The 16,047-nt window shown below is 41.6% G+C and overlaps 1 protein-coding gene across 2 annotated transcripts in view; it reads left to right on the top strand.

The window, feature by feature from the left end:
- Positions 1 to 16,047, top strand: part of C2cd3 (C2 domain containing 3 centriole elongation regulator) — a 99,984-nt gene that overhangs the window by 23,854 nt on the left and 60,083 nt on the right. For both annotated transcript variants that reach the window (XM_040758050.1, XM_040758053.1), the window contains exons 6-10: positions 373 to 505; positions 1,682 to 1,804; positions 8,728 to 8,875; positions 14,168 to 14,319; positions 15,074 to 15,295. In XM_040758050.1, coding sequence (XP_040613984.1) covers positions 373 to 505; positions 1,682 to 1,804; positions 8,728 to 8,875; positions 14,168 to 14,319; positions 15,074 to 15,295 — 778 coding nt within the window. The remainder of the gene's footprint in view (positions 1 to 372; positions 506 to 1,681; positions 1,805 to 8,727; positions 8,876 to 14,167; positions 14,320 to 15,073; positions 15,296 to 16,047) is intronic.

Below are 16,047 nucleotides of genomic sequence, written 5' to 3'. Positions count from 1 at the left end.
CAATGTCTTTTGTTTAAGAATATGAAAACTCTTATAAATAAGAGTCAGAATAAGGTATCTGGTTACGAAAATGAGTCATAGCACCATTAACCTTATTATGTGCAAACAGCAGTTGGGAGAGCTGCAATGTAAGAGCTCCTACAGAAGTTCAGTTTCTCTGGGATAGAGGCTCACTCATTGATCGAAATGGTAGAAGCCAGTAAACAATGTTGTTAGGCGAACAGCAAGAAATTCTCAGGCTGGTGGGGAACAGTGGCAAAGGCTACTGCAGAACCTTGTGACAAGTCACCCAGAGTAGGGCAAGGACTGTAGAATTGCAACTCTTCCTGCTGGATTTCAGATGTTTTCATTTTCTGTATTTACTGCCTTCAGCTCTGTTAGAACAAGGCAATAAACTAAGGAATGCCATGGTGATTTCTGCAATGAACTCGAGCCCAGATACTAGCATGCTGCTGGACAAAGTCCCTCCTCCTGTGATGACAGACGCTTTCACCTCGTCAGTGCCGTAAGTTAGGGGGGCAGACACACCCCTGCAGCTCCTTTCTTGAGTTGTTGACTTACTTCTTTTTTGTTGTTATGAATGGGATTATCTTGGAAATGTTCAGCAATTAATTCTTTTTTTTCCTGGGCAGTGATGATGCACATCTTTAATCCCAGCAGTTGGGAGGCAGAGGCAGGCGAATCTCTGGAGGCCAGCCTGGTCTATAGAGTGAGTCCAGGACAGCTAGGGCTGCACAGAGAGACCCTGTCTCAGAAAAAAATAATAATAATAGTAATAACTTTTTAATTAATTAATTAATTTTTATTTATGTATTTATTTATTTTGTTTTATTTATTATGCATACAGTCTTCTGCCTGCATGCCAGCTGAGGGTACCATATCTCATTCAAGGTGGTTGTGAGCCACCATGTGGTTGGTGGGAATTGAACTCAGGACATCTGTAAGAACAGTCATTGTTCTTAACCGCTGAGCCATCTCTCCAGCCCCTTATTTTGGTTTTTCAAGACAGGGTTTCTTTGTATAGTTTTGGAGCCTGTCCTGGAACTCCCACTGTAAACCAGACGAGCCTCGAACTCACAGAGATCCGCCTGCCTCTGCTTCCCAAGTGCTGAGATTAAAGGCTTGTGCCACTACCACCTGACTTTTAAGTTTATTTTTATTTCACTAAATTGGTGTTTTGCTTGCAAGTATGTCTATGTAAGAGTATCAGAGCCCCTGGAACAGGAGCTACAGACAGTTGTAAGCTGCCATGTGGGTGCTGGGACTTGAACCTGGATCCCCTGGAAGAGCAGTCAGTGCTCTTAACTACTGAGCCATCTCTCCAGTCCCTCAGCAAATAATTCTTAATGTGGTGAGCCTACAGTAGAAGGTATTCAGAATCTAACACCTGGCATTGGTGTTTGCTAAATATAAAAATGGATAAGTACTTTACTCTCTAAACTGAAATGCTTATATAAAATGAAGATATTTTTCCCTCCCTTCAGAAATGAAATGGGATTCTGATATTGGGAAGAACTTTGCAAAGTATAAAGTTTTATATACATTTAAGGCAGATAAGCCTAAAGATGTTACATTTTCTAAATCAGACTAGTGCCTTTTCTTTCTTAGCTTGGCTAGGATTTAAATTTTTCCTATCTGTTAGCCATTCATAACAGAGTATTTTTCCACACCTTGGAACCAGGAACTCATCTAAGAATCAATTTAAAGACCACAGTGACGACCACCTCCTCCCCTTGACTGAGACTATGTTTTGTGAAGACGACACAAAAGCTGACACCAGAGCCATACAGCTGCTGTTAGGCAGGTGAGTGCTCTTATCTAGCTTTCTTCTGTTTGAAACCCACCCCAGTGCCCTTGTCTCCCCACTCTTTTCATCATCCATGATAGCTGGTGAAATGAAGAGAGCATGAATTTTAACTAGAGTCAAGTTGAAAGTTGATGTCTGTTGCTTAGCATTGCGGCCTTGGGCAGTTATCTCAATAATGGAGGCCCCAGAAAAGGGGATGAGAATGAGAAATTCTGTTTATAAAGGGGTTAGCATGGTGTTAGCATGTAGCAGTTTGAGTATTAGTAGCTATCATTGTGAATATTGTTTTTTATTGAAATTAGTAACAAGCTTGCTTCACCTGTCAATCCCAGCTCCCTCTCCCTCCCCTCCTCTCTTGCCCCCCAACCCGCCCTCCCCAGTACCCCACCATTCCCCACTTCATTCCCCAGGGAGGGTGAGGCCCTCAATGGGGATATCCAGAGTCTGTCATTTTATTCAGGGCAGGACCTAGGCCCTTCCCCAAGAGTCCAGCTGAGAGAGCATTCCTCGTTGTGGGAGGGGCACCCAAAGTTGATTTATATGCCAGGGATAAATACCAATCTACTGCCCAAGGCCCCATATATTGGCTAGGCCTCCTTAATGACAACCACGTTCAGGGGGGTCTGAATCAGTCCCATGCTGGCCTCCCAGTCATCAAGTCCAGGATCAAAGAGCTCCGCCTTGTTCAGGTCAGCAGTTTCTGTGGGTTTCACCAGCCTAGTCTTGACCCCCCTGCTCATCATTCCTCCCTCTCTGTCACTGGGTTCCAGGAGTTCAGTTCAATGTTTAGCTGTGGGTGTCTGCCTCTGCTTCCATGAATCACTGGATAAAGGCTCTAGGATGGCATATAAGGTAGTCATCAAACTCATTATCAGGGATGGTCATTTAAGGAAGTCTCTTCACTATTGCTTCGTTTGCCAGTTGGTCATCCTTGTAGATTTCTGGTAATCTCACCAGTGCCAGATCTCTCTTCAAACCTACAATGGCTCCCTCTATTATGGTATCTCTCATACTGCTCTCCTCTATTCTTGCCCTGACTCAACCTTCCTGTTCCCCCATGTCCTTCTCTCCCCTCCTCTTCTCCCCATTTCCTTTTCCTGGCTCCCTCTCCCCTCCCCCATGCTCCCAATCTGCTCAGGAGATCTTGGCTCATTCCCCTTCTCTAGGTTACCATGCATATCTCTCCTAGGGTCCTTTCTGTCAGTGGGATTGTAGGCTGGTACTCCTCTGATCCATTCCTAAAATCCATATATGAGTGAGTACATACTATGTTTGTCTTTTTGTGAATGAGTTATCCCACTCAGGATGGTTTCTTTTTTTTTTTTTTAATTTTATTTTCCAGTTTAAATTTAGATAAGAAACAAGGTTGCTTCACAAGTCAGTTCCAGGTCCCTCTCCCATTCCCTCCCTTCCTCCCGTGCCCTCCCCCCCCGTTATCCCCTCATTTCTCCAGGGAGAGTGAGGCCCTCCATGGGGGTGTGCATAGTGTGTCATTTCATATAGAGCAGGGCCTAGACCCTTCCCCAAGAGTTCAGGGTGAGAGTGCACCTCACATTGTTCTATGGGAGTCCAAAGTCCGTGTGTATACTTGGGATGGGTACTGATCTGCTGCCCAAGGCTCAGTAGATTCTCTAGGCCTCTTCACTGACACCCAGATTCAGGGGGTCTTGATCAGTCCCATGCTGGCTTCCCAGGCTAATGCCTGGGATTCAAGAGTTAACCTTTGTCAGGATGGTTTCTTCTAGTGCCATCCATTTGCCTGCAAATTTCAAGATTCCATTGTTTTTTCTGCTAAATAGTACTCCATTGTGTAAATGTACCACATTTTCTCTATCCACTCTTCAACCTAGGTTGCTTCCAGGTTCTGGTTATTGCAAATAATGCTGAAATGAGTATAGTAGAACAGACGTCCTTGTTGCATGAGTGTGCCTCTTTTGGGTATATGCCTAAGAGTAGAATTGGTGGGTCTTCTGGTAGACTGATTTCTATTTTCCTGAGGAATATCCATACTGATTTCCAAAGTGGCTATACAAGTTGGCACTCCCACCAGCAGTGGAGGAGTGTTCCCCTCTCACCACATCCTCTCCAGCATAAATTGCTGTTGGTGTTTTTGATTTTAGCCATTCTGACAGGAATGAGATGGTATCTCAGAACTGTTTTGATTTGCATTTCCCTAATGGCTAAGGATGTTGAACACGTTATCAGCTGTCTCTCAGACATTTAATATTCGTCTATTGAGAATTCTCTATTTAGTCCTGTACCCCACTTTTTAATTGGATCCTTTGGTGTTTTGGAGACTTGCTTCTTGAGTTCTTTGTAAATTTTAGAGATCAGCCCTCTGTCACATTCTGTGGGCTGCCTTTTTGTCTTGTTGACTATGTCCTTTGCCTTACAGAAGCTTCTCAGTTTCAGGAGGTCACATTTGTTAATTGTCGATCTCAGTGTCTGTGCTACTGGTGTTGTGTCCAGGAAGAGGTCTCCTGTACCAATTCGTTCAAGAGTACCTCCCACTTTCTCTTCTAAGAGGTTCAGTGTGGCTGGATTTATGTTGAAGTCTTTGATCCATTTGGACTTAAATTTTGTGTATGGCAATAGACATGGATCTATCTGCAGTCTTCTACATGCCAATATCCAGTTATGCCAGCATCATTTGTTGAAGATACTTTCTTTTTTCCGTTGTATATTTTAAGCTTCTTTGTCAAAAATCAAGTGTTCGTTCAAGTGTTCGTAGGTGTGTGGGCTAATATCATGGCTTTCGATTCTATTTCATTGGTCTACCTGTCTATTTTTGTGCCAATACCAAGCTGTTTACAGGACTATAGCTCTATAATAGAGCTTGAAGTCAGGGATGGTGATGCCTCCAGAAGTTTCTTCGGCTATCCTGTGTCTTTTGTTTTTCCATATAAATTTGATTATTGTTCTTTCAAGGTCTGTGAAGAATTGTGCCAGCATTTTGATGGGAATTGCATTGAATCTGTAGATTGCTTTTGGCAGGATTACCATTTTTACTATATTGACCCTACCTATCCAAGAGCATGGGATATCTTTCCGTTTCTGGTATCTTCTTACTTTCTTTAAAGACTCAAAGTTCTTGCAATACAGGTCTTTCAATTGTGTTGTTGTTGAATTCTAATTTTAAAGCATAGTGATCTGATAAGATACAGGGGGTTATTCCAATTTTTTTTGTATCTGTGAAGGTTTACTATGTTTCCAGTAATATGGTCGATTTTAGAGAAGGTTCCATGTGGAGCTGAGAAGAAGGTATATTCTTTTGTGTTTGGATGGAATGTTCTATAGATGTCTGCTATTCCCAGTTGGATCATAACTTCTGTTAGTTCTATTGTTTCTTTGTTAAGTTTCTTTTTAAAGGTCCTATCTAGTGGTGAGAACGGAGTATTGAAGTGTCCTACTACTAGTGTGTGAGATTTTGTGTGTGATTTGAGATTTACGAATGTAGGTGCTTTTGTATTTGGGGCATAGATGTTCAGAATCGAGACTTCATTTGATGGACTTTTCCTGTGATGAATATGAAATATCCTTCTTCATCTCTTTTGATTGATTTTAGTTTGAAGTTTAATTTGTTGGATATTAGGATTGCTATACCAGCTTGTTTCTTGGGTTCATTTAATTGGAAAATCTTTTCCCAACCCTTTACTCTGAGGTAACCTCTGTCTTTGATGATGAGATGTGTTTCTTGTATGCAGCAGAAGGATTGGTTCTGTCTTCGTATCCATTCTGTTAGCCTGTGTCTTTTTATAGGCAAGTTGAGACTGTTGACATTGAGGGATATTAATGACCATTGATTGTTGATTCTTGTTTGTTTTGGATTTATTGGTGGTGGTGTTATTGTGTGTGTATGTGCCCCCCCTTTTTTTCTTTTGGTGTTTGGTAAATTGGGATTATCTGTTGCCTATGTTTTTGTGAGTGTAGTTATCTTCATGGGGTTTTCCTTCCAGTACTTTTTGTAGGGCTGGATTTGTGGATAAATATTGTTTAAATCTGGTTTTGTCATGAAATATCTTGTTTTTCCATCTATGGTAATTGAAAGCTTTACTGGGCTGACATCCTTGTTCCCTTAGTGTTTGTAGGATATCTATCTAGGACCTTCTGGCTTTCATAGTTTCCATTGAGAAGTCGGGTGTAATTCGGATAGGTCTGTCTTCATATGTGATTTGGCCTTTTTCCTTAGCTGCTCTTACTATTTTCTCTTTATTCTGTAGGTTTGATGTTTTGATTGTTATGTGGCGAGGGGACTTCTTTTTCTGGTCCAGTCTATTTGGTGTTCTGTAAGATTCTTTTACTTTCATAGGCATATCCTTCTTTAGGTTAGAGAAGTTTTCTTCTATGATTTTTTGAATATGTTTTCTGTACCTTTGAGCTGTATTTCTTCATCTTCTTCTATACCTATTATTCTCAGGTTTGGCTTCTTCACAGTGTCCCATATTTCCTGTATATTTTGTGTTAGGGATTTGTTGGATTTAAGATTTTCTTTGGTCGATGACTGTGTATCCTCTAATGAGTCTTCAAAACCTGAGATTCTTTGCTCCATTTCTTGTAATCTGTTGGTTATATTTACATCTGTAGTTCCTGATCATTTACCCAGCTTTTCTATTTCCAGCATCCCCTCATTCTGTGTTTTCTTTATTGCTTCAATTTCGGTTTTCAAGGCATGGACTGTTTGAGTTGTTTCCTTTACTTGTTTGTTTGTTTTTTCTTGACTCTCTTTAGATTCTTTAAGAGATTTGCTTGTTTCTTGAATTTTTTGGTTTGTTTTATCTTCTATTTCCTTAAGGGATTTTCTCGTTTCTTCTTTGAAGGTCTCTATCATCTTCATAAATTAAGTTTGTTTTTTGTTTTTTGTTTTGGTTTTTTTTTTTTTTGGTTTTTCGAGACAGGGTTTCTCTGTGGCTTTGGAGGCTGTCTTGGAACTAGCTTTTGTAGACCAGGTTGGTCTTGAACTCACAGAGATCTGCCTGCCTCTGTCTCCCAAGTGCTGGGATTAAAGGCATGCGCCACCACCGCCCAGCTTCATAAAATAATCTTTAAGGTCTGTCTTTTCTGCTTCCTCTGTGTTGTGCTTTTCAGGTCTTGCTGGTGTGGAGTCTCTAGATTCTGGTGGAGTCATATTGGTCTTTCTATTGCCGAGTGTATTCTTATACTGTCGTCTTCCCATCCCTTCTTCCAGTGGGTGCAGGTGGGGTCTCTGTCTCCACTGGTCTCCCTGTGACATATGTGGGCCAAGGCTTGATCGTCTGCAACTCTAGATGGTCTGATTTCTCCTGGTATTCTCCACACTTGTGCAGAGTTCGGTGGGTGGAGGTGGAGCCAAGAGTGGGGTATGGCAGAAATCTCCTCCTTCCTGAAGCCTGAAGCCAGGTGGGCTGAAGTCATGGGCACTGAAGCCTGGTGGGCTGAAGTCTGGCACCCTGAAGCCAGTCACACTGGTGTGGGGAGAGCCGAGGGTGGGGTCTGGCAGAACTCCTCATTGTGAATATTGTTAATGTGCACTAAAACAAGACTCATCATGTATTGTCCCTTGAGGAGCTACTGTAAACATTACTATCTAGGAGAGGTTAAAAGCAGTATGTTGTGCATACACAAGAAACAAGTTTTTAAGAAGCACACTTTACTTGTTTAAGGTTTGTTATTTTGGGGGGTTGTGTTTTGAGGGGCAGCTGTCATGTAGTTTAGGGTAGCCTTGAACTTGCTATGTACTGTGTAACCAGGTACAAATGCATACATATAGATAAACACTCATAGACATAAAATAAACAAATATTTTTTCAAAAAGATGTTATAGAAACGAATACCAAGAATACTTTTTTTTTAGAAAAAGAGCAGTTTTACTTCCAAAGAGGCTAGCAAGGTAGCTCAGCAGATAAAAGCACTTGCCACCAAACCTCACAGCCTGAGTTCTATCCCTGGAGCCCATGTGGTACAAGTTACCTGTACGTGCAAATGTGCTCACGCCCTCTCCCTCTCCCCCTTCTCTTCCTCTCTCTTGCTCCTTCCTCCTATCTCTACCCCTTACCCCTCCTCTAAGTAAATGTAATAAAAATAAAAAATTTTAAAATAACGTACATTGTCTCATTTGAAGGTTATATTAGATTATACACATTTTTGTAGGAATTAAAGAAAAAGAATGGTAGCTAGCTTGAAAAGGAAGCAGAGAATGAATTAATACATGAGTCGGTGATCAGCATATGGTATTTAATATTACTGCTTTATTATTAATGGATATCTTAAAATATTATTCAGTTCACTAATACTAAATATTAATTACTATAAGAGAAAGAAAAATTAAGAAGATAAATTATTTATATGAATGTATAGTTATTTACATATGTACTTTTTAGTTATAAACTCCTTGTAGTGCTTTATTCATTTTTGTTTCTTTTGTTTCTCAAGACAGAGTTTCTCTTTATAGCCTTGGCTGTCCTGGAACTTGGTCTGTAGATCAGCTAACCTCGAACTCACCGAGTTTATTCAGTTTTATATCTAATGTGAAATTACATCATTATAATTCCAAAATACACGTGTTTGCTTAGTTCAGGAAGGTGTTTTTGTGAATTTTCCATTTTTTCCACAAAAAACATTTACCATTTTTTCTCCCAGCTAGAGCACAGACACCATAGGAGCACAGCTGACCTAGGTTAGACATCTCTATGGCAACCATAGCACATAATAGATGGGCAACAGATATTTGCTGAGTAAGAACACAATGTGTGTCAGTAGTGGGTTTTGAGTACTAGTTGACATTATCCCAAGAGAGGGGAAATAGAGTTGGAAAAGTCACCCAGTAGTCTGTTGAGAGTCCTTAGCATTCCTTCTTTCACATGTTAGGAAGTTTTGTCAGAGAGAGAGAGTAGTTTCACTGAACCTTCTGTTAACATCTTTGCCTTTGTTTTTCTTGTCTCCAGTACTGAATTATCCCATGGTCATTTCTGGAATGGATTAGGCTCTCCTCCAGACTCCCCCTCTCCTGGAAGCGATGTGTATTGCAGCAGTGACCTGAATGACCCTCAGTATGATCAGAGTCTCCTGGAGAACTTGTTTTACACAGTGCCCGTAAGTCATTGAATCTGAAGCCATACATATCGGAGAACACAGCATTTAGTAGCCAAAGTCACATATAGCTTATTTAATAATAATAACAGCCAGAGGGAGAAAGTATTATCATTTTACGGAAAAGAGACAGCCTAGTGACGCTCTATTCTGTCCCAAGAATATGTAGCAAATGTCATAGCCAGAATATGTAGCCTGTGTCCACAGGCTCTGGACACAGATTCACCCATGTCCAGAGCCTGTGCTGCAGTATGTCATATGACTTCGTTGGAGCTCATCTAAGAAACAGCTAATGCAGGCATGCCTCTAAACCTACTCAGTATCTACTCAGAAAGTCCAGAAACATTCTACTCACAGGTGGCAAAACCCTCTTTTGGCTTGTAAAGTACGGAATTCTTTTCAGGCATTTCTGCTTTATTCCAACCTTTTTTTTGTCCAACTGCATGATCTGTTGCTCAGTTAGCATCTTCTAGACAAGTGGTTCTCACTCTGTGGGTTGCAACCTCTTTAGGGGTCATATATCAGATCTTTACATTATGATTCCTAACAGTAGCAAAGTTATAGTTATGAAGTAGCACTGAAAATAATTTTATAGTTGGGGTCACCACAACATGAAGAACTGTATTTAAGGGTCACGGCATTAGGAACCACTGTTCTACATACTATCCATAATGAGCCTAATGACTTTCCACAAGTAATCCTGGAGGTTACTGTCATGCTTCTCATGTAAGTCCATTGTTTGTTACTATAATAATACCTGAGGATGGCTAATTTTATAAAGAGAGATGTAGCTCAGTTTAGAAACTGAAGTCTAAACAACACTGACAAAGCTCTGGTAAGGATCCCATTGGCTACACCATCTCACATCATATGAGAGAGGGACCACATCACCAAACAGGAATCCATGGGGGGACAGGTCCCATCATCATCCCTTCTAAGGACTTGTCCTAACAGAACTAAAGATCTCCAAGGCCTAACATCTTTTTTATTATTATTATTTATTTATTTTAATTTCATTTTATATTCCAAGCACAGTTGTCCCTCCTACCCCTCTTCCTGTCCCCTCCCCACCTCTTCCCCCATCCATTCCTCCCAAAGGGTAAGGGCTCCCATGGGAAGTCAACAAAGCCTGGCACATTAAATTGAGGCAGAACTAAGCCCCTCCCCTCTGTATTAAGGCTGAGCATGGCATCCCATCATAGGGAATGGGCTCCCACAAAATAGCTCATGCACCAGGGATAGATCCTGGTCCTACTGTCAGGAGCCCCTCGGATAGTCTAAGCTTCATAACTGTCTCCCATATATGGTGGTCCTAGCTCAGTCCCCTGGAGTCCCCACAGCTGTCGGTGTAGAGTTCATGAGTTTCCACAGCTTGACTCAACTGTCTCTGTAGATTTCCCTTTTGTGATCTTGACCTACCCTGCTAATATATTCCTTCCTTCCTCTCTTCAACTAGATTCCCAGAGCTTGGCCTGGTGCTTAGTTGTGGATACCTGCGTCTGGTTCCATCAGTTACTGAATGAAGGCTCTATGATGACAGTTGGGGTATTCACCAGTCTGAACTGCCTGCCCCTGTAATCAGATTGGTGAGGCCTGTCATCTTAATGATCACCAAGGGCCAAACTTTCAACATATAAAGCTTTTAGGGGCATTCTCTAATCATGTCCAGACCATCACACTTCTGATTTCCCCTTTTTCTATGTCAGAGAAATAAAATGGCTGAAACACGGGTAGTTTATTCTGGTCTGATAGTAAGTTGGGGGAGGGCTGCCAAAGTTGAGACAAAATGGGGAAGATTACATGATATTGCCAAGCAGGAGCATAAGCAGGCATAAAAGACAGAGAAATAGGCTGTCCTAAAGCAACTTGGGGAGGAAAAGATTTAGTCTTACAACTCACAATTTACACTTTCTATTACTGAGGGAAGTCAGGGCAGGAACTCAAGCAGAGACAATGGAGGAACACTGCTTCCTAGCTTGTTTCTCTGGCCCCTTTAGACTAGGACCACTTACCAGGTGTGGCCTGGGCCCTCCCACTTCAAATCATTAATCAAGAAAATGCCCTATAGACTTGTTTGTAGGCTGATCACAAAAGCCAACCTACACATGGGTATAGAAAGAAGGACCTATATAGGAAAAAGGGGAGGGGCGTTGGGGATATACTTTTGGGGGTTTTTTGGGGGTTGGTTTTTGGGTTTTTTGGGTTTGGGGTTTGGGGTTTTTTGTTTGTTTTTTTGGTGATGCTGGTGACTAAACCTAGGGCTTTGTGTCTGTTAGGCAAGTGCTCTACCACTTGGCTCTATCCCAAATCCAAGTAAAAGTGTGCTTATGTACTTACTGCAAGGAATCCAATTAACTAAATGAGAATTTGCAATAGAATAGGGAATTTAGCACTGGCCTAACTAGGGAAAGCCTTGATTTTGAGCCCCAACACTGGGAAGAAAATTATGTGGAAAATTAGTTCATAGGATAGGCTGGCACACGGTGACCAGGCTGAGAAGCTTTCATGGCAGGTGAAGTGGAAAAGACAGGGTTTTAACCAGATGGGGATAGGAATTAGAGGACAGATAAAAAGCTTTGGGGGCCTTGGGAGGCGAAAGAGAAACAAACTTAAAGGTGGAATTAGCTTCAAGAAAGAAAAAAAAAAAAAGAGTGAATTTGAAAGACAGCACCCAGGACTTCCTGCCCCAGCAATCGCCACTGGTAACTTGTTTAACTGGTGTTCTATGTGCCAAGGCTTTAGCATGTTGTCTGCTATGAATTACGAACTGTACCACATGTTTTTAATTCCTTACTTCAATTCTTTTACTGGACCCATGAAATAGTATTTTCTCTGTCTTACTTACCATGAAAAATAGCTTAGATAGTTAAATATAATGAATTTAAGGGGGCTGGAAAGATGGCTGAGGTTAAGAGCACTGGCTGCTCTTCCAGAGGTCCTGAGTTCAATTCCCAGCAACCATATGGTGATTTACAACCATCTGTAAAGAGATGTGGTACCCTCTTCTGGCGTGTAGGCAGAACACTACATAATAATAAATAATAATAAAATATTTTTTAAAAAGGAATTTAAATACTTAGAAGTTAAATACAAGGAAGCTGGCCTGTGGTGATACACACCCACTTGTAATCCTGCAGCAGGATCCAAGGTTCTAGGCCTGCCCTGTTCAAAGCAAATTCAAGGCTGCATAGTGAGGCTCAGCTTTAAAGTAAGCATTAAGTAGCAGAATTGGAACCCTTGCCCAGACATCCTGACAGGACACCTGTGTTCTTTTGCTTTAAGCATGGCTGTAGAACTCCACCCCAACTTCCCTTCCTGACCTCGTCTCCCTATTTGGGAGGTTTACTCACTGGTGTCTCGACACTGGCATACCATCCCATTCCTCAGACATCCCAACTGCTCCTGTACCTCCCTACTTCTCCCTCCTCCTAATCCTTCTACTGCGAATGTGGAAATGTTCTTAGCCATCTAGCAAAAGGCATTCTATGAGGAAACCATCCTGACTCTCCCAAGCAGAATTTGGTGCCTGAAAGTTTACAGTATCTTATAGACAATGAATAAATGAATGTTTGGAGGTCACTAAATAACCCCCCATGCTATGTGAATGAAGTAACTTTAGAAAATGTTTGTTGATATGGTGAACCAGTTGATCATGAAGCATCAGAAGGCCGGGGGTTTAACATGCTCATGTTCTGCTCCAAAGGCAATGTGTAACATTCTGATATTGAGTAATAAATGGCCACAGCTTAGAAATGCAGCATTATAGCTCTGTGGTTCCTGGAATTCCAAGCTTTTTAACAGCCATGTTTATATTTGCTGTAACTTATTTTAACCCATGAACCTGCTTAGATTTTGATTGTTTTACATCTAATCATTTTTATTTTTAATGTTTGTTTTGTTTGAGTCAGAATCCCATCATGTAGCCCTGGTTGTCCTGGAACTCATTATATAGACCAGGCTGGCCTTGAACTCATAGAGATCTACCTGCCTTTGCCTCCCAAGTGCTAGAATTAAAGGCGTGTGTCACTATGCCAGGCATCTGTGTTCATTTTGAAAAGCAGCCATCAAAGGGAAACCTCTGAGCAAAAAGTTCTCTACTTTGATCTTTGAGTTAATTTGTCCTCCTTATCAACAAACTATGTACCCAAAAATGCTGAAAGATGGAAGCTGGAGAAGACAGGCTTGAGTAGCTGGGCCTTCCTGAACACACTGTGTGTTAGATAATGTATGCCCTCTTTTATTTGGAGCCAAATAATTGTATTGCCACCTTCTCTGTTTATTTTGCATTTCTTAATACAAGAGGCTAATTTAGTCGATTACAGTAGGTACCTTTTCTCAAACATGAAATTAAGGGGATTTTATCAACCGATTTCTTTCATAAAGGCAATTTGTGATATAGAGTCATTAATTTTTTTTTTTTTTTTTGGTTTTTCGAGACAGAGTTTCTCTGTATTGTTTTCAAGGCTGTCAGTCCAGCCCAGCCTCGAACTCACAGAGATCTGCCTGCCTCTGCCTCCGGAGTGCTGGGATTAAAGGCGTGCGCCACCACCGCCCGGCTCTAGAGTCATTACTTTTTTAAAGCAAGTTTAAAAGCAGAATGAGTAATTTAGAGCATGGATATTGGGGGGGATGACAATCTTTGCACCCAGTCAGGTAACATTGTAACAACCATTCTGCCTCAAACTATGGTTGAAAGACAGACTTTGCCTGACGGTGGTGGCCCACGCCTTTAATCCCAGCACTCCGGAGGCAGAGGCACGTGGATCTCTGTGAGTTCCAGACCAAGCCTGGTCTACCCAGCGAGTTCCAGGATAGGCTCCAAAACAATACAGAGAAACCCTGTCTCGAAAAACCAAAACAAAAAGAAAAAGAAAAGAAAGACAGACTTCAAAAATCATGGAGACAAAAAATGTGAATTCTCCCCCTCAAACCTTGGAATCACAAACAAGGTGCCTGGCTTTTTCCACTTGTAAAGGCAAGACAAGGCGACTGGCAGGAATATGCTGCATCCTTAACTACATGTGCAGCTCCTAGCACAATGCAGAACACAGCAGTCAGTCAGTGTAGTGGTCTCCCTGAGCACTGTCACATCTGCTTGTTTACTGGGAATGGACTTAGAGCTTATCTTTGTGAACTGCAGAAACAATATGGAATACATCCCTGCTGTCAGTTATCTCTTTAAGAGAATGGTGTTTTCGAAAAGAAATTGCTGCTTGCTTTTGGAGAAGCAGTTGTAACTGCTTTCCCTGAAGCAAGCATCTTTCAGTGCCATGCCTTCTTTTTATCTTCCCCTAGAAATCTGAAGTCAGCGCCAGTGATTTCCTCAGTGAAGATGATAACATGGAGCCTTCTAAAACAATGAACCAGTCAAAAGCCTCTGGCAGGTCTTCTAAGGTTGTAGGGTCAAGTGAGCACCAGCTGAGGAAGAGGATCACTGTCAAAAGCAGGTGAGCCTCTGCGCATGCCCCATGTTAGCTAGTGCAGAGCTGGAGCATTGTCGCAAGGGAAATGGCCTTGATTTGGCCAAGACTGCCTAAGTGCTTAAGTTATGGCAACCCATTGAAGGATTTCAGTCCTCAAAAGGTAATGCACAGCTCAGCAGGCAGAGGTTGGTGGACCTCTGGGAGTTCAAGGCCAACCAGGTATACGCATTTGAGTTCCACTATACTCGGAACTACATAGAGAAACCCTGTCCTAAAAAGTTTTAAAAAAGATGACACATGAAAAGATGGGTTATGAAGAAAGTAGAACAGTGGGTTGTAGTTTGTGTATTGTGGTCATGCCTGTCTGGAAAATGTGGAGAGGAGTATACAAAGTGACATGGTAACGAGATGGGATAGTAGGTAAACTAGAGTAAGTTAGACTTCCCTTTTAGAAAATCTAGTTCTGTAACATTCATTCCTGTACTTGTATGGATATAAACCTTACAGTTAAAGAATATTTTTACACATTTTTAGATGAGAGCCAGATTCTGATCACAAATGCTGTTTCCTAGTCCAGCATGGGCACAGAAGCAGGAGGTTGGGGGTTTCAGACCAGCCTGGGCTATACATAGTGAGACACTGTCTCAAAGTAAAACACAGAGCTATTTCTACTTACCTTTGAAAAGAAATACTCGCTGCTCGATCTCTTTTCTCCTATGCACCTGGATTGTTCCCAGTAGGACCTCTAACTCATGCCTACCCATCTGTGAACTTACAGAAATGTGACTGACAAAGAAGTGCCCTTAAGAACTCCAGGACCTACCCCAGCAACATCACTGAGTGTGGATAGACTGGCACTTCTGGGTAGAATACATTCAGTCAGAATCATCATTGAAACCATGGGAGTCCCTCCAGAAAGTCCCCATATGACACCAAGCAGAAAAAGCTCTGCCGGGAAACCACCAAAGCCAGCAGCAACAACATCAGCAGCAAAAAAGTGGTATGTCTAAATAAGAAAGCCAAATGGCTTCTGGGGAAAGTGTGCCTGATAATAGGAAGAGTATAACTCTTTGTGATTTGTTTTCATGTACATTGTCAATCAATAAAAGTGATTTGAAGTTACCAAGAATGAGGGAAAATTTAGAATAAAGAAAGCTGGGGTGGAAGCAATTCTTAGAGCACTTACAGTTACAGCAAGAGACAGGCACCTAAGATGGTTGTCTATAGCATAGCACCTCGAGCTGGATAGATATTTATCTTGAAAGTACTGTGGGTGCTCTGTCCCAGTGGCAGATGGTGAAAGCTTTGAAGAACAGATGTGAGCTCTAAGTGACCTCTGAGGCCATGCAATCCTGGAAATGAGAACTTCAAAGTCAGAAAGACAGAAAATACATCTTCTTTCTGTTTTGTTTGGTTTTAGATTTTTTTCTTTTTTATGTATATGGGTGTTTTACCTGTATGAGTACTACATGTGGTCCCCAAGGAGGTCAGAAGAGGGTCTCAGATTCCATGGCACTGAACTGAAGTGTAAATGGAATTCTTAATTAGATAATAAAAATCCGGAGTCATATACAGAGGGAAATGCTGAGAGGTCAAAGAGAAGAAGGAGTAAGCCACAGCCACACCTTACCTCCTAGTGTCTCAGCAGACAAGAGAGCAAGTTCCTGTTTCACCCTGCTTTATCCTGTTTCTGCCCAGCTGTCTCACTTCCTGTCTGTCTGTACAGACCTCCAGACCTCTATGGTTAGCTAG

Source organism: Mesocricetus auratus, unplaced genomic scaffold, assembly GCF_017639785.1.
Source record: "Mesocricetus auratus isolate SY011 unplaced genomic scaffold, BCM_Maur_2.0 Super-Scaffold_4256, whole genome shotgun sequence".
Lineage (NCBI taxonomy): Eukaryota > Metazoa > Chordata > Mammalia > Rodentia > Cricetidae > Mesocricetus > Mesocricetus auratus.
This window is presented reverse-complemented; position numbering and strand designations above follow the sequence as displayed.